Source organism: Rhinatrema bivittatum, chromosome 3, assembly GCF_901001135.1.
Source record: "Rhinatrema bivittatum chromosome 3, aRhiBiv1.1, whole genome shotgun sequence".
Lineage (NCBI taxonomy): Eukaryota > Metazoa > Chordata > Amphibia > Gymnophiona > Rhinatrematidae > Rhinatrema > Rhinatrema bivittatum.
Window position 1 is genome coordinate 580163176 of NC_042617.1, and position 17673 is coordinate 580180848.

Below are 17673 nucleotides of genomic sequence, written 5' to 3' on the forward strand. Positions count from 1 at the left end.
CTCCCCTCTCTCATGTGGTTAGTGGATTAATTCTGTGCATTCTTGTGACAGAAGCCCCTTACATCACAAACAGGTTCTAGGCTGATGAAGGTGCTGGTGATAGACTGTTGTGTGCTATTTCAGTACAACAGACCTGGAAGCTGGCTAGCTTGTAATCCTTCCCCCTACAGCTGCAAGGAGTTTTATCATGCAGTGCTGCACACTCCACATAGGAGAAAAAGATATATTTCCTGCCTAACTTAGGAGTTTCCTGTACGTACCCAGATCAGTCCAGACTCCTGGGTTTTGCCTCCCTGCCAGCAGATGGAGACAGAGAGAGTCTCGCTGACCCTGTACATAACCCAGTGTGCCACCTGCAGTCTCTCGGTATTTCTCTGTCTCCAGTAGATGGTAGATGGTGTAAAACCTGCTGTCTGGAGAGAGAGAAAAAAAGATGAAAAGGCAAAATTTCTGGATCCTCCCAGGGGATTGTGAGGTCCTGGTGGGGCCATCCCCCCCCTGGTTTGAGACGGACGAGCAGGGGGTTGATGACCCTTCTGATAGCTCGGTCCGGAGGTCCATGGGGTGGACATCTGGTGGTCCAGATCCCTTATCCCCCCATAAGACTGCAGTGGAACCTGCTGGCAGTTCTGCACTGCAAGCCCAGCTGAGCAGAGAAGTTATCCCTTTTATATGATTTGTCCTGGGCTGCATTGCTAAAGTTTGGCAAAAGGATGTGGATATAGCCTGTGGTCTGATCTGCATGTGGTCTGCAGTCCTGGAACCAGAACCTCTGCACCAAAGGAAAGTATTGGTTTCTATGTATCTTTATTTGTTCTCAGAGAGTAAAGAGAACAAGGGACTAGATAGAGGAATCTGTGCAGCAGTGGGGTTCCAAGGTGGGGGGAGCTATCTTAGCAGCTTGGGGAGCTCAGCGATGGGGTTTTCTGCAGCTTCTCTGCCTGTGGAGTTGATCGGGTGTTGGCTCGTGGCACTGAGGGACCGTTCCTCTGCTTGCTGTTGAGGTGCTGGTGGTGCCGCAGGTGCAAGGAGGAACAGCAGGCACGTGCGACAAAACATATGGCGTTCAGGGGTCTAGCATGGCCGTGTACCAGTCTGGCGCTGAAGCTTTCCCTAGCAGCGCCGATGGGAGAGGTAGGAAAATCCCCATCTCAGCTATCGCCGGTGGTTCCCTGTCCCGCGGAGGTGCAGAGAAGCACTTGCACCGAGGAGAAGTCTCTGGTTCTGATAGATGTCTTCTGCTGGTTTTAATTTGCTTATGTGCAAAGCTTGTTTAGCGGAACAAGTAGCAGTGGATGCTGGCCCTCAGCCCCAGTCTTCATGGATTCCCGGCCAGTCAAGAGGCCTGAGAAGCTCTTCGGGTCTTCAATGATTTTCGGTGCCAGATGTTGAACGGATCCAGGCCTAAATGCACGGAAGGTGCAGGCAGGCTCTGCTTAGCCATGTGGTTGGCCATGGCAGCGGTTCTTTTCCTGCATGCGTAGGCATGGGCACGCATTCTCGCCACGTGGCAGTTGCATGCGCAGGTATTTGTGTGTGCAAAGTCGCGACCTTGACTGGAGCATGTATTTGCACGGGTACTTGTGCGCATAAGACTGTAGCCTAAACGTGAGAGCATATTTGTGCAGATATATAGGTTGTGTAGGTTGTACGCTCTTGTATAGGCGCATACAACAGCCTATATGAGCGCATATTTGCGCATGTACTTGCACGTGGATGTCCGTGATGTAGTCTTGAGCACTTATTTGCACGCGTCCTGGAGGAGGGTGTGTGTGTACACCTGGGTGGCATTGGTGTGCACGCAGGAGACTTCCTAGAGCTGAAGTTCAGGAGAGCTAAGCGCCGGAAACGAACAGGTCCAAGTGCCTTGCTTTCTGTGAGACTTGCAGTCTGATAGCAGTTCTGCCTTGCTCTCTCCTTTATGTCAGCAATATTTAGATGCTCAAAGTGATGTGACTCCTAGCTTTTGCCCTTGTTGGGTCATCCCCTCGGCCTATGGTGTCTCTGGAGGGGAGTGGAGTGTGAGGCAAGCAATGGTCATTTCTCCTCCTTCCTTGTTCACAAGGACAGAAGCTTCCCTGAGAGAGAGAGAGAGAAGTTGGAGAGAGAAAATTTTGGTCTATGGGCTCCAGTATAGATCCATTCTCCTTCTCCTGGGTGGAATGTTTCCAGGGTCTGCAGAACTTTCTGTAGGGGTGACCAGCAAAGGTGAAGCAACCTACTATGTAGGGATTGCGTGCTCGAGCCTCCAGTTTGTCAGTCACGGTGGACAAATGCCGCAGGGAGGCTATCCCCGGTAATGTTCAAGGAGATGTGGATCATGAGACATCGGAGGATTCTGATGGGGAATCAGCATGTTCGGGGTCTGAGCCAACAAACTCAGCAAGACACCTCTGTGAAAAAAAGAAAAAAAAATCTGAGCAGAGTCCAAAGGGGCTCTCAATCAAATGCACTTTCTTCCTCTTCTAGAGACGAGAAAGCCAAGTATGTGGCCAGAGGTCAATTTTAAGTTAAGCGTCCTGTTTCTTCCCCACCCCCCCTTGTATCCAATTCAAGATGTATTGGATTTAAAGAAGGTAAATGCGGCTCTCAAGGTTCCCCGTTTCCGCATGGAAACTCTGAAGTCCAACTGTGAGGTCCATCATAGCAGCAGTTCGCAAGGGAGAGTTCTTGGCATCTCTCATCTTGACAGAGGCATATCTGCATATAGTCATCAGGCCGAAGCATCAGAGATTCCTGGGGTTTATGGTCCTAAGGGAACATTTTCAGTTTCAAGCTATTCCCTTTGTCTGGCGACGGCTCCACGTACCTTCACCAAGGTGATGGTGGTGGAGGTGGCCGCATTGCAAAAGGAGGGTGTGTTGGTGCATCCGTATCTGGACGACTGGCTCATCCTTGCAAAATCAGAGGACCTCTGTCAACAATCAGTAAAAAAGGTACCAATGCTCTTGAAGTTTCTAGGATGGGTGGTGAATCTAGCAACAAGCCATTTAGTCCTCTTTCAAACTTGGAGTATCTGGGAGCTCAGTTCAACATGCTGGCGGAGAGAGTGTTTCTCACGGAAAGAGATTGCTGAGATTGCAGAGTCAGATTAGGCTTCTGTTAGAGCTTTCAGTGCCCAAGGTCTGGGTCTATTTAAAGGTCCTGGGTTCTATAGCATTGACACTGGAATTAATGCATTGGGCGTTCATGAATATAAGGCCTCTGCTGGGAGCTCTTCTTTCTCGCTGGACTCTGTTATTGGAAGAATTTCATCTTCCTCTTCCGTTTGTGGGGGAAGCCAGGGACAGTCTTTTGTGGTGACTTACTCGCACCAATCTCAAGCATGGTGCAGAATTGGAGGTTCTCAATTTGGTAATAGTCACCCCTGATGCAAGCCTCTCTTGATGGAGGGCGGAGTGGCAGATCAGTTGGCGCAGGGCCAGTAGTTGAAACAGGAGACCTCACAGTCTATCAATTAGTTATAGATGAGAGCAGTGCTTTTTGCCTGTCTGCCAAGGTTACACAGCCATCCAGTACGGATCCTATCAGACAGTGTGATGTTGGTGGCCTACCTCAACCAAGAATCAGGCAGTGGCTGGAGAGGCTCAGTAGTTGATTCTCTGGGCAGAGCAAGACTTAGCGTGGCTGGCAGCGTCTTCCATTGCCAGAGTGAACAAAGTTCAGGCAGATTTTCTCAGTTGGAGAAAGTTCAACCCTGGGGAATGGGAGCTGTCAGACAGCAATGTGTCTTATTCACAAAAGATGGGGGTGTCCCAACCAAAGAAAACACCAAGGCGTCGGGGTTTTACGGCCCTGAACAGAACACGGTACGGAAAGAATCGGAGCTCTGGTGCTGTCGTGGACTCAAGGGATTCTTCTTTGTCTTCCCTCCGTGGCCTCTGGTGGACAAGGTATTACGGAGAATAGAGAAACATTCGGGCAACATGATGCTGGTAGCTCCAGAATGGCCACATCGACCATGCTTCCCAGACCTGATCAACATGGCCATAGATGGGCCCTGAGGTTCAAACATCGGTCGACTCTTTTCCACCAGGGCCCAATATTTTTGGGGTCAGGCAGCTCACTTCTGTCTCGCCGCTTCGCTTCTGAAAGGAGATGACTGAGATGGAGGGGATATTCTGAAGCAGTTATTTCCATCTTAGTGCAGGCTAGGCAACCTTCTACATCCTTGATGTATGTGCGAATTTGGAGGAGTCCTGATCTGCTGTTAACAGAGGGCAGCTTCAGCCTGTTCAGCTATGTTGTCACATAATTTGGCTTTTCTACAGAAAGGTTCTGGTCAAGGGACTGCCCTTTAACTCTCTGAGAGTCTAGGTAGTGACATTGGGTTGTCTCCGGGGTAAGGTACAAGGGTATCCTCTGTCTGCACATCCAGATGTTATACGGTTCCTTCAGGGAGCTAAAAATGTGCATCTTCAGGTCCAGAACATTTGTCTGTCTTAGAATCTGAATCTAGCTCTTAGAGAATTGTGTGAGACTTGGTTTGAACAACTAAAGAGAGCTACGGTTAAGGACTTAATTTTTAAATGGTTTTCTTGGTAACTGTTTGTTCAGCCAGGAGAATTTTGGAGCTCCAGGCGCTCTCATGTCGAGATCCCTTCCTACAGATGTCTGATTTGGGGCTATCTTTATGCATAGTGCCTTCTTTTCTTCCTGAGGTAGTCTTGGCGTTCCATCTTAGTTAAATAGTGGAGCTTCCAACCTTTCTGAATTTGGATTCGTCTATGCTTCATGCGGTGGAGTTTAGGCTCTTAGATGGGAGGCATGCATTATTGAGGTATCTAAAGGTCACTTATGATTTCTGTAGATCAGATCACCTCTTTGTAGATCGGATCACCTCTTTGTACTATGAAATGGTCCAAAGAAGGGAAGTAAGGTGTCTAAAGCTACAATTGTGAGATGGCTGAAGGAAGCGATCGAGTTGACTTACATTGCTAAAGGGCACCCGCTGCCAGGGGCGTTTAGGGGCGTACTCGACTCGTTCTCAGGCGACTTCCTGAGCAGAGTCACAACAGGTATCGCCACATGAAATTTGCTGGGCAGCTACTGGGAAGTCGTTGCACACTTTTGCTAGGCATTATCACTTGGATGTCAGGGCTCCAGCTTCCATGTGCTTTGGTGAGAGTGTTCTATGAGCAGAACTCTCCAAGTCCCACCCGAATTAAGGAGAACTTAGGTACATCCCAGGAGTCTGGACTGATCTGAATACATACAGGGAAAAGGAAATTGGTTCTTACCTGCTAATTTTCATTCCTGTAGTACCAAAGATCAGTCCAGAGACCCGCCCATTTACTGGGGGGGAGAGTCCGCCACTCGTACTGTTGCTTTGTATAAAGTGCGGAGTTGGAGGTTTTCAATGCTGATCGCTTATTTTAAATTTGATTAAAGTTTTCCATTGTCTCTTTGGGCAACTTAACCTTCTTCTGGCTCATTGGAGGGGACGGAGTTTGCTTAGAAATTTATGGTTGTTGCTATTATCTTGGCTTGGGTTCAGTTCAATACTGAGGGACTGCAGGTGGCGCACCGGGTTATGTCCAGTGACAGTGAAACTTTCTCTGTCTCCATCTGGTGGCAGGGGGGGAGGCATCCAGGAGTCTGGACTGATCTGTGGTACTAAGAAATGAAAATTAGCAGGTAAGGACCCAATTTTCCTTTATCACCTACCACAAACGAGTTTCTGGCCATGGCAGCTGAAGTTACAGAGAACAGAACTATTTAATGAACGAGTTATTTTTTATTTCTCCCTTCTTATCCCTTAGAGGTTGTAGCATTATATTTTGCTGCTGCAGTGTGGCTGAAGAATTCTCTATATTACGTTTGATGTTATACGAGAGGAGTCTTATGAAGAAGTGCAAATAACCTTTTTTTTTTCCTCCACCATTTTGTACCTTTCGTATATGCGCCTCACACAGAATCTTCTCACCAGTTCTGTTCTGATGATTGCCACTGGCTGACAAGGACGACAGCCTACACAAGTCGTTTCTTGGTCCCAGGAGCCGCCCTCTGACCAGCCCCCTGCAGGTAACTTTCCTTCTGAAAATCAGACCTGTGTTGCACGAGCACAATCCTGGCACCGGACAGGGATTCTGACCTCCTGTTACTTGCATGCAGCAGCTTCTCGTGAATTCTTCGGCTTGCAGTGGGTCCTGCCACTTGGCCCCCTCTCGGTGGCAGGGAGTTTCACATTTGGCATCTGTGGTTCTAGCCCGTGTGCCGTGGAAAAATTGCAGTGGGGGAAGTAGCACAGGTCAGGTAGCCTAGAGCAGGGAAATTAGACCAGTTGGAAATCCACTGATCTGTGTCACAGGAAATAATCTGGAAAAATCCATACACACAAGAATGTCTTGAGCTTAAAATCTGCAGAGTGGCGACTCAGATGCCTGTATTTGAGCAATTGGAGACAGTGGCTTAGTGTCCTAAAAAGGTCATTCTGGACACTTCACTGCATGCTTTTTGCCCTCCAAAGAGCAGAATCCCAGCTTCTCTCTTTGATGGGGCGGGCACTGCCTTAGGAACTTTTCTTCTTTGTTTATGTCGTGCCTGTTGAAACAGCAGAAAAGGCTTTTAAGTGGTGTCTACATGAAGAAGCTGTGTATTGTTATCATTATGATGGGGTAGGTGACTATTAGGGCACACAAATAGCTCGCTGCAAATACAATTGAGTGTGGAGAAGAAATAAATGACTCTTCCCTTTGTTCATGTAGAGTTAGAAGCTCAGGAATAGCGCATGCAAACTTTAGTTTTGATTGTGTACACTTGCCAAGGGACTGTACACAAAAGGGGGATCATTTTGCGGGTATCTCATAATAGCTGCACTGGAGTCCTAGATTTACGTATACTGGGAAGTATGCAAATGAGTTTGACCAACATTTTATTCTTACCCATGAAAATAAAATATTTCCTAGCGTGCAGCCAGATGGAGACGGAGTCAGGTTTCAAAGCTGACGTCACCCTAGATACACCCTTGCAGTGACCTCAGCCCTTCAGTATTTCTCCGTCTCCAGCAGATGCGGACATGCTTTCCCTATGGGGATCGCTGTACCTTTTGGAAGAAGAAATTCTACTTCTAGTTTGGAGAAAAGATTAAGCCCCACTCTCCTGCGGTGATACCTAAAGGTCCCTCCCCCAGTTGAGAATTCCTGAGGTGTTTCCGAGATCCCTCGGAGGTGAGCCTTGGTCCGTTAGCCAGTTCCCAGCGTGGACTTTGCTGCTGAAGCAGCTGAAAGGCAGCAGGTGCAGGAAGCTGAGCGTGGCGGTGACAGCCTAAGCCCTCTCACCCCGCAGCTGGAGACTGTCTCTGTACTTAGCCGGTAAGCACTGAGCCCAGGTAAGTAAAAACAGAGAAGAGAGAAGAGCATTTCCTCCCAATTCAGAGACATTGGAGGGGTTTCGATAAGATTTCCTCTGGTCTCCTTGCTCGGCTTGCCATACTGATGTTGTTCTGATCCCGTTGGGGTAAGGGGAAGAGTGGGCTTCCGAGTGGGTTGAGGGACCCCGCCCCCCCTCCCCCCCCCCCGGTGGGCTAGGTCCCACTTTAGGCTTGGTCGGCACACCGTGTGGTAGGCCACAGCGGCGCCATCTTGTGCGCGTTTTTGTGCCTGTATTGCCCACCATAGAGCTTCAGTACATGCAGTACATGTCAGCTCTGCACACACGCTGCGCGCATAATGTTGCACTTGCTCATACGCGTTCAACTTACTAGGAGCAGAATACAAGTAAAGCCGGGCACACGGGCTGCATGCACCTCACTGCGGCCCGCGTAGGCACCCGAAATCTGTGCACATAAAATTTTAAACTCGAGCTGTCTGAACTCGCAGTTAACGTCACCAGTGGCTCTGGCAGCAAAGAAACATAAGCGCCTTTCTCTCTGTGCTGCTTATCATATTAGGACTGCTTAGTCTGACCTGGATACTTGCTTATGTCAGCACTGTGAGGAAGCCCAGGGAGAGTTGGCCTCCCCAGACTTTGCTAAGCCCGGCTCCTCCCATTCAGAGGATAGTTCAGCCACGTCCTTAAACTGAAGTACCCCAGATCTGAGTAACCCCAGGACTGGGTCATCCATGGGAGAGGGAAATTTAGCTACAATTACCCCAGTACCTCCTGGGCTAGACATGGACCCGGGTGCCTTCTCTTGGGTGAAATTCTTTCAAGGCCTTCAAGCCTTCGTGCTACCTTACTTGCCCCTTACGAACCTCAGCCAGTAAGCCCTCCCTCTCCCAGTTCTATCAGCAGACCTCAAGGCATGCCTCGACTCACCAAGGGTATCCCTGGTAGGGACCCGGACAGCACAGATGAAGAAGAGGATCCAGATTCCTTGGAAAATGGGGAAATCCCCCCTGGCTTAGAACCATATCGGACCATGTTATGGTTTTTCCACAGAGACCAATTCCCAGCCCTGGTTTCCCAGACCCTGAAGATGCTGGGAGTTCCTGGGGCGGACTCTATGACGGAACCAAAGAGGAATCCCATTCTTATTTCCTTACAGAAAGCCTGTTGCTACTTTCCAGTACTGGAAGCCAACCAGGAGTTGATTGACCTGGAATGGGATGCCCCAGAAGCAAGTTTTAAAGGTGGACGAGCAGGGGAAGCTCTATACCCACTGGATATGGCAGGAGAGAACGTTTGTGCTTCCCTAAAGTGAATGCACTGGTCTGTGCCGTTTCTAAGCAAACAACTATCCCAGTGGAGGGAGGAGTGGCCTTAAAGGATGCGCATGATAAGCGGATAGAGTCCATCCTTAAAAAGGCCTTTGACGCAATAGTAATGATCTTACAGATTGCTTCTTGTTGCGTCCTGCTAGCTCGTTCATGCCTGCGTCTCTATCAGGAGGTGGATGATGCTGGGACGAATTCCAGAGCATTTATGTGACCTGCCGCCACCTTTTTAGCTAATGCGGGCTCGGACCTAGTTCGTACCTTGGCCAGAGGAGTGGCTCAGTGGTGGCAGCCAGAAGACAGCTATGGCTGCGGAATTGGTCAGTAGATGAACCCTCCAAGGCAAATCTCACAAAGATGCCCTTTAAAGGATCACTTCTCTTCGGAAGCGAATTGTAAAAACTGACCAGTAAATGGGGCGAATCTCCACTACCCCGGCTACCAGAAGATAAGAGAAAGCAGTTACAGCACCCCTCACCCAGGGGCTCCCAACACTTACGCCCCTACAGAAACTCAACATTTTAGAGGTCTCTGTCCTTTGGGAGGTCTCTCCTTTTGGAGTCTGCAGCCCAAGAGAGGGTCAGGCTCAGGTTCAGGTTCATCCCGAATCCCCCAATGAAGTTTTGCCGACCCACCCTCAGAACGAGGAGATAGGGGGTCGATTGTCCCTCTTCTACCAACAGTGGGTCGAGATCACTTCAGACAAATAGGTACTGGAGGTCATATGAGAAGGATATGCGCTGGAATTTTGCAGCACTCCTCGGGACATATTTATGATACCTACTTGCCACTCCCAGCACAAGAAGCAGGTAGTGGAGTTTACCCTGTTAAGACTCCTCAGGATGAGGGCTGTAATCCCAAGTACCTGCGCCCCAGGAAAAATACGGGGCATTATTCCATCTATTCATCATACCCAAGAAGGGAAGTTTCCTTTTGCCCCATCCTGGACCTCAGGAGCGTCAACCCGACCTCTATGAGTGATTAATTTCCGCATGGAAAACCCTATGCTCCGGATAATGGCCATACAATCAGGAGAGTTCTGAACCTATCCGAGGCTTACCTACATATTCCAATCCGGCAAGGGACATCGTTTTCCTACGCTTTGCGTACTGAGTCACCATTATCAGTTCTGTGCACCTGCCATTTGGCCTGGCCACTGCCCCCAGAACATTTCCCAAGATTATGGTAGTATCGGCAGCGTTGAGAAAAGAGGGAATCCAGGTGCACCAGTACTTGGACGACTGGTTGATCCGGGCAAAGTCCGTGGAAGAGAGTCTCCAGGTGACCAACAAGGTGACCTCCTTGCTTCAGGGAACTTGGTTGGGGTTGTTAACCTGGACAAAAGCAGTCTCAAACCTTCCAGTCCTTGGAATATCTGGGAGTCTGGTTCGACACCAAGCAGGGCAAGTTCTTCCTCCCGACCACATGGATAAAGAGTCGATGTCCCAAGTGCGTCTGTTGATGAACACGATACGCCTGACGTTTGGAGCTATATTCAAGTCCTCAGTTTGATGGTGGCAACCCTGGAAGTAGTGCCGAGGGCGAGGGCACAAATGCAACCACTTCAGCGCTCCCTACTGTCATTTTGGAAACCCACTGTCTCAAGACTATTCAATTTGCCTCCACTTACCGATGGAAGGTATGCTTTCGGCTCCATGGTGGCTGCAAGAAGCTCATCTGGGCAGGGGTGTACTCCTGTCCCCTCCAAACTGGCTGGTCCTCATGACAGACTCGAGCCTCCTGGGGCGGGGCCAGGATGGTTCGGGGGCGGGGTGGGGTGTGGCCTGAGCCTCCAGGGACCGCAGGCCGGCGTCTGCCGGCGCACCTAAGTTACGCCTGCCAGGAGGCAGGCGTAACTTCTTCAACAAGGTATGGGGGGGTTCTGGGAAGGGGGGGATGGTGCCGGGGGGGGGGGGGGGATGGAGGGAACGGAGGCAGGCTGCACAGCTCGGCGCACGCAAGTTGCATAATTGTGCACCCCCTTGTGTGCGCTGACCCTGGATTTTATAACTTGCGCGTGGCTGCGCCCGCATGTTATAAAATCGGGCTTAGATTTCTTCGCGCCAGGTTGTGCAAAACAAATCTGCGCCGCGCGCAGGTTTAAAAATCTGCCCCAAGGGTTTTTGCCCCATTCTGTGTCTATGGGAATCAGGCCCTAGGCTTGCAGCTGAAAGCTCCCTATATCTAACTGGACAGAATTTGGCTAGCTAGGTTTAGGACGGCTCTTTTTGTGACCAGAATTGTGTGGGTATAGTTGCACACTGACTGGCTAAATCGAAAACCAACCTAGAAATACCTCTAGAGTAACCCCTTATGTAACCAGCTAACTCTGTGCACCTTGCAACTTTATGCTTACAAATTTAGCTGGCGAGAGGGTGAATTTTTATCTGGCTAGCCCCATTGCTTTTTGTTGAAAGACATCTCTGAGGTCAACATTCAAAGAGGTTTGTTTGAATAACTTTTTAGTTGCTGGACGAAAACCTTTATTGAACGTTTTCTGCCTCTCGCCTGCTAAATTTTACCTGGGGTAAAAAGAGGGCGCGTGGGCAGTATTCTGAGGTCGGGTAGCACTGATATTGAGTTCCACCCAGCTGAATTTAATTTGGGGGGGAGGGGGAATTATGGCCTAAGTTTACTTTGCTAAATTCCTACTCCCTGAGCTGCTGAATTTTGGATATTCTAGATCAATCAATCTATAAATATATATATATATACTGTCATTTTTCTGAACTTGTGATATATTTTAGCCATTTTGGGTTTTTTGTTTTACTCACATGAATAAAATAATTAAAGAAGCATTTCAAAATATTAAATATGAGGTCCATATTAAAAAAAACAAAAAACCCTCCACTGAGTGGGTAAGATACCTGGATAAGTTCATCCAGATATAATTCAGTGGTATTTATCCAGCTAAAAAATATATGCAGAATATATATAGATAAGTTATCCAGCAATCAGGCCTGCTGGGTAATACATTTAAAACTAATAAGAGAGAACTTTTTTTTTTTTACTCGACGAATAATTAAGCCCTGGAATTTGTTGCCAGAGGATGCCATGCAGACGTTAGCCCTAAGCGGGTTGCTGAAAATGACCTTCTTTTTCATATAATAACCAGTCTTTAATATTTTATTTACTCTTTGTGAATTCCCAGAGATAAAATTATTGGTTGTCAGTGCAGTAAAGATACGGGACCTGATTCTGATATAAAGGCCTTTTTTTTTTTTCCCGTAGACACAGAATGGGAGAAAAGCCCTAGTGACTTAAAATGTTTCACCCAACCTCCGTAGAGCAGTTATGAAAAGCGGGATATCCGCAGTGCTTCTAACTTATGAAATTGTTTTCATAGTGACGTTCCCTAAAAAAAAAAAGATTCTCAGCTTACCTTTATGTAACAAAGTATCACATATATATATATATTTTTTTTTAATGTGGCCATTGGGCACGCAAGTGAACTTTTTTGTGCGTTATCCTTGCACACGCCGCACAACGTGCTGTTTGGGCTAGGTCTGCCAGGGCCCCTCCTCCCTCTCACGCTAGTCTTGCCGTTGCCACCAGGCAGCTCCTGATTTCAGAAGAGGTTGGGTACACGTTCTACCTCTGCAGTTCAGTCAGTCCTCCATGTGTTATGCACTGTTATGTTTTATCCGGATACCTTGCAACGGTGTTCAGGAGAAACACGTTCCCACACCTTTGCTAAATACAGCGCCTGACGTTCATGTGGTTGGAACAAGAGCCACAGGCAAAAGCTACTGCAAGACCTTCCGTGCCAGTATGTTTGATGCGTTCCCCTGAATGTGGAGCTTATTCCGTTTTTGTTTTTTTTTTTATATATTTTGAGCCAGAAATGCCCAGACATGGGGTTCTCAAACTCCAGTCCTTAAGGACTGCAAACGGATGTGGTTTTCAGGATATTCAGATTGTGTCAAACTTGACCATGTATAAGAGCCATGGCACTCAAATACTAATATAAGCATCATAGTAGATGATGACAGAAAGACCAATTGGCTCATCCAGTCTGCCTAGTTCTTCCTGTCTATACTACAAGGATGTAACCCAGCTGGCAGCTGTAGAAGCAAGGTCACTTGTAGGAAATCACTCCTTATCCAAGTCTGTTTTTGTTTTCATCCTTATTGGTTGTCTCTTTACTTCTGGAGGGTAATTTTTAAATAGCCCGTATTGCAGTAGAGTCTGCACCTACATTGAAAACCCTCGGTAAGGTCTTCATTTACAAAGTAAACTTACATGCATAATTTCATTTTGAAAATTTGCAGGTAAATGGCCAGGTATATACAGAAAGTAGCTTGTGTAACATTACACGTTTGGCGGGCATAACTTATGTGCATACATAATATGCGAGTAGGTGTTGACTCTGCCGTAACTCCCCCACCCGAATGCCTCTGCTCAGTTGGCATAAACGTGCACGCAAAACCGGGTCACATGTTAACACGCACACAGTCCAATTTAGATTTTGTAACAGCTATTTAAGCACATAAAATCAGATTTTACGTACCTAAAAGGCTTTAAAAATGACCTATACAGTAAATGTCTGCTCTTTCGTGTTTATGGTAATAAGAAAGATCATGGTGGTAATGAATGTGTTTAACCCTGGGGGCATCCAGCTGAGTGCCGAAACAAAATAGAGACTGGCCAAAAATACTACAATTCACAATTGTTATTTGAACCTCTGCCTATATTTTAGGAATTACAGGGCAGGCAGAGCTTCCTTCATTGTAATCATAGATTTAAAAAATTAAAATAAAAAAAACCTCCCAAAATCTGGAAATATCACAGTGAACTTTACAAAATCCCTTTTTTTTTCTTTTTTTTTAATTTTTTATTTTGCAGTTTCAGATATATTACAATCATAAATTGAGGTAAACAAAGAGATCTAACAAACATTTCTCTTTAGGCAATACTTATATTTACCATCATAATCAATCCTGATCTCTAATTTTTAAGGTAATATGGGAGGCAAGATATGTAGAAATTGAAGCTCTCAAAAAGAAAAACAAACACAATAGTAATAAGCCAACACATAGGACAATATCCCCTTTTCCTTCTTAGTAACACAATTCAAAGCCTGCCATCTAGAAATCCCTTAGTTGTTCCAGCTCTAGAAATACATATTTTTCTGTTGAAATTTAATTAAGCATTTACATGGTAGCCCCCATGACTTATAACTTCAGGCCTCATGTTTAGGAACCATTTCCTACGCTCTTGTGTAGAGCGAACAATGTCAGGATAAATCCAGACCTTGCTTATAATATTCAGCCATCCTGTTTTTAAAAAAGAATCTCAATACTAAACTCCTATCTGATTCAAAGGCAAATGAAACTAATAAAGTTCCTCTTGCTTGAATCTCTGTCTGAAACGAAAGTTCCAATAATTCAGAAATGTTCATCGAGTGAAAATATTGAAAATTCCCTTCAATATTTAAATTTGCGTGTGGTTAACTTTTCTTGTGATAAAGAAATTGGCACCAAAAGAGATAACTCCAGTGATTACTAAGGCATTTTATGTCCCTGGCAAGGCAACAGCCCCACTGGGGGTAGAAACGGAAGAAATCCCTTATTTTTCTGAGATGACCCATTGACTCTACTGCTGCTTTTTTTGGGATGATTTTATTAGATCTGTCATTGCAATCAAGAAGAGTCCATCTGATAATAGGAGGAGCTTTATATTGCAATGGAGAATCCCATTGCTTTTGTTTCCCATCTCTCCAAGAAGAGTTTAAAACTTAGTTCCAGGCCCCAGCTTCTTCTCCCTTGGGTTAGGGGAAGCAAGTCTTGGCTTTGCTCAATGACAGCACTCGATGGTCAGACCTGGGGTACTCATGTACCAGATTCTTGGAAGAAACTGTGGTCTGTGATCCCCTGGCCAGGGGCTGGGCAAGCTACTGGGAGGGAGGGAAGGTTCTAAAGAATAGGGAAAACTTTGGGTAGTTGTGAATGAAAGCTCCATGATGTTGTAGCTCAACCCAGCCCAGTTCCAACCAAGAACATAAGAAATTGCCATGCTGGGTCAGACCAAGGGTCCATCAAGCCCAGCATCCTGTTTCCAACAGTGGCCAATCCAGGCCACAAGAACCTGGCAATTACCCAAACACTAAGAAGATCCCATGCTACTGATGCAATTAATAGCAGTGGCTATTCCCTAAGTAAACTTGATTAATAGCCGTTAATGGACTTCTCCTCCAAGAACTTATCCAAACCTTTTTTGAACCCAGCTACACTAACTGCACTAACCACATCCTCTGGCAACAAATTCCAGAGCTTTATTGTGCGTTGAGTGAAAAAGAATTTTCTCCGATTAGTCTTAAATGTGCTACTTGCTAACTTTATGGAATGCCCCCTGGTCCTTCTATTATCCAAAAGTGTAAATAACCAATTCACATCTACTCGTTCAAGACCTCTCATGATCTTAAAGACCTCTATCATATCCCCCCTCAGCTGTCTCTTCTCCAAGCTGAACAGCCCTAACCCCTTCAGCCTTTCCTCATAGGGGAGCTGTTCCATCCCCTTTATCATTTTGGTTGCCCTTCTCTGTATCTTCTCCATCGCAACTATATCTTTTTTGAGATGCGGCGACCAGAATTGTACACAGTATTCAAGGAGCGGTCTCACCATGGAGCGATACAGAGGCATTATGACATGTGATCAACAAAAGCAACTTATGCCATCGTAAAGGAGGTTTCTCTTGACAGAACATTAGCCTTATAGTTTAATTGTATGTATTTGTGGTTTGTTACTTCTGAGTGTCAGGTTAAGACTATCTTCAGATTCTGGATAGTGATGCAGTAGAGAGTCTTCCATTTTATTCAGCTTAAGAGTGTGGGAACCTTATGGTTCCTTCCCATGTATGGTTGGAACTGCCCCATGAATGTCGCCAGGATGTGCCGTAGAGCTGGAATAATATACAAAGCTTAAAAAAAATCCCGCTTTTACCACAGTTAACAGTTGGGGCTGAAGGGGAAAAATCTAAGTCCATCCGTACCCACAAATTCCTAACCAGTGAAGTAATAGGGATGGCCGAGCCTTCAAGAGGCAACTGGCTCGGGAAGTTATTCACACGGTTCCTAGAAATCTGAAGAATCTCGGGGCCTGATATTCAGTGCTGGCCGTTTAAGTAACTTAGCTGAATGTGACTAATCCATGTATATTCATCAGCACGGCAAAGCTGCTGATTATACGCGTATATGTGTGTGCGCACTTAGCTGCATAAGGCAACCCGGCTAAGTTTAGGCCTGCTGTATTGGGCATCTAAACTTAGACAGACACTTGTACAGCTAACTCCAAATATCAGATAGTTAAGTGTATACGTTTTATATGTCCTGATCCTCCCAGTACACGCCTACTTTTTATGCGCGTACATTTTTGCCGTATAAGGGACTTGAACGGCTAAGCGGAGGCTGCTGAACATGGGCACGTATTCAGCAGCCGCTAATTATCTGCATAAGTCTCGCTTATCCAGTTGAATAGCGCTGATTGCGCTTTTGAATATTTGAGACATTTTTAATATAAGGCTGTGCGGGGTCATGTAAGATTTTACTCTCCTGATATAACACTACCGATAAACGCAAAACTGCCCCTTCCACAGGGGAGTGCCAGTGGAATATCATCAGCCTAGACCTTGGAACGAAACGCCCAAGCCTTGTAACAAAAATAAAGGTTGAAAAAAAACTGGGGAACCTCTGACTTCACTGGCTCCCAAGATGAGCTATAATCGCTCAGACAAAAACCCGCTGCTTTCCACCTTCTGAGAAAGAATGAACCAGTGAGGCACCGTACCCCCGCCAGTCCCCACCTCCCCAAACCTCCACCACAAAAGGGAATGGGAAGTCGAAAGCGGGAAAATTCATCTAATAAAACAACCATGGCCGCTCGCCTCTGAGCCGATTCCCTCAGAATAAAATCGGCCACGGACACCGATTATGGTGGCACATTTCAAATGTTATTATCCTACCAGCTGGGCCAGCACCAGCACCTCCAGAACTTTACCCAGAGGGGGGGAACTGAGATGAGACTTTCAAGAAAAGGGGGTACCATTTTGGAGTTTGGAGGGGGACGGTGCTGCTTGTGCTGTGCCCAGGTCCCGCTGCCTTGCATCGGTACAAACCCCAGGTCGAACCCGCCGTCGCTTTCCACGCTGTTCAGGATAGCATCGGGGAGTTGCCCAGAAGTAGCTCTTCATTTTCTTTTCTTTTTTTTTTTTTGCTGTTTGTTTTTGCTTTAGGTAAGGCTTTGAACTTTTTTTTTCGCAAGGGCGGTGAAACATTTGTGATACGTCACTGTTTAGCGAAGATGGAACCGAGCATGCGAATTCGTCTAACGCCGCAGAAATGAGGAGACGGTTGTAGGAGGAACTTCAAAGAAAAATCGATGTCTGCATTAGATAATGTTGCATTTCTAAATTAGGAGAAAAGTCTCCTTACGCAGTCCTACTGGGAGATGGGGGACTTTTTTTATTCAGAATATTCCAGCATTGCTATCATGTAGTGCATTGGAACAGTGCTGGCAGTATCCTGCAGGAAAACTGATTTTAATGTCCCTCTGCCCAGCACCGGTATCCACCCCGACCCCTCTCCTCTCTACACCCTTTCCTACCTTCTGTCCAGTTATACCCGTGTCCCCACTCCCCTCCATGCATGCATCCTCTGCCCAGCACTAGAATCTCCTGACTCCCTCCATCTTTCCCCGCAGTACCAGTCCGCCCCAGTCCATCTCTTTCTGTGCCCCAGAGTGTTTAGCAGCAGCAGCTTCCCATCCTGCCATCCCAGTGCTCAGCACTAGTTTTCCCCACCACAGAACTCGGCACTAATAATTTCCTGTTCTATGCCCCATTACTCGGCAGCAGCTTCACCCCCCCCCCCCCCCCCCCCTAGCCTAACTTCTGCTGGCTGCATGGTTCTGGCTTTCTCTCTCTCTCTCTCCCTACCATCAGGCTAATCTAAAGTCGCTATCTCCCTTCTAGAGTTCCTCTTCCCCCCCCTACCTGCAACCCAAGTCTCTACTGGCGC

The 17673-nt window shown here is 46.9% G+C and overlaps 1 protein-coding gene across 1 annotated transcript in view; it reads left to right on the forward strand.

The window, feature by feature from the left end:
* Positions 1–17673, forward strand: part of MYB (MYB proto-oncogene, transcription factor) — a 59823-nt gene that overhangs the window by 36837 nt on the left and 5313 nt on the right. Inside the window, 2 exon segments of the mRNA XM_029596613.1 lie at positions 5916–5942; positions 5944–6024. Of these exon segments, the coding sequence (XP_029452473.1) occupies positions 5916–5942; positions 5944–6024 (108 nt within the window).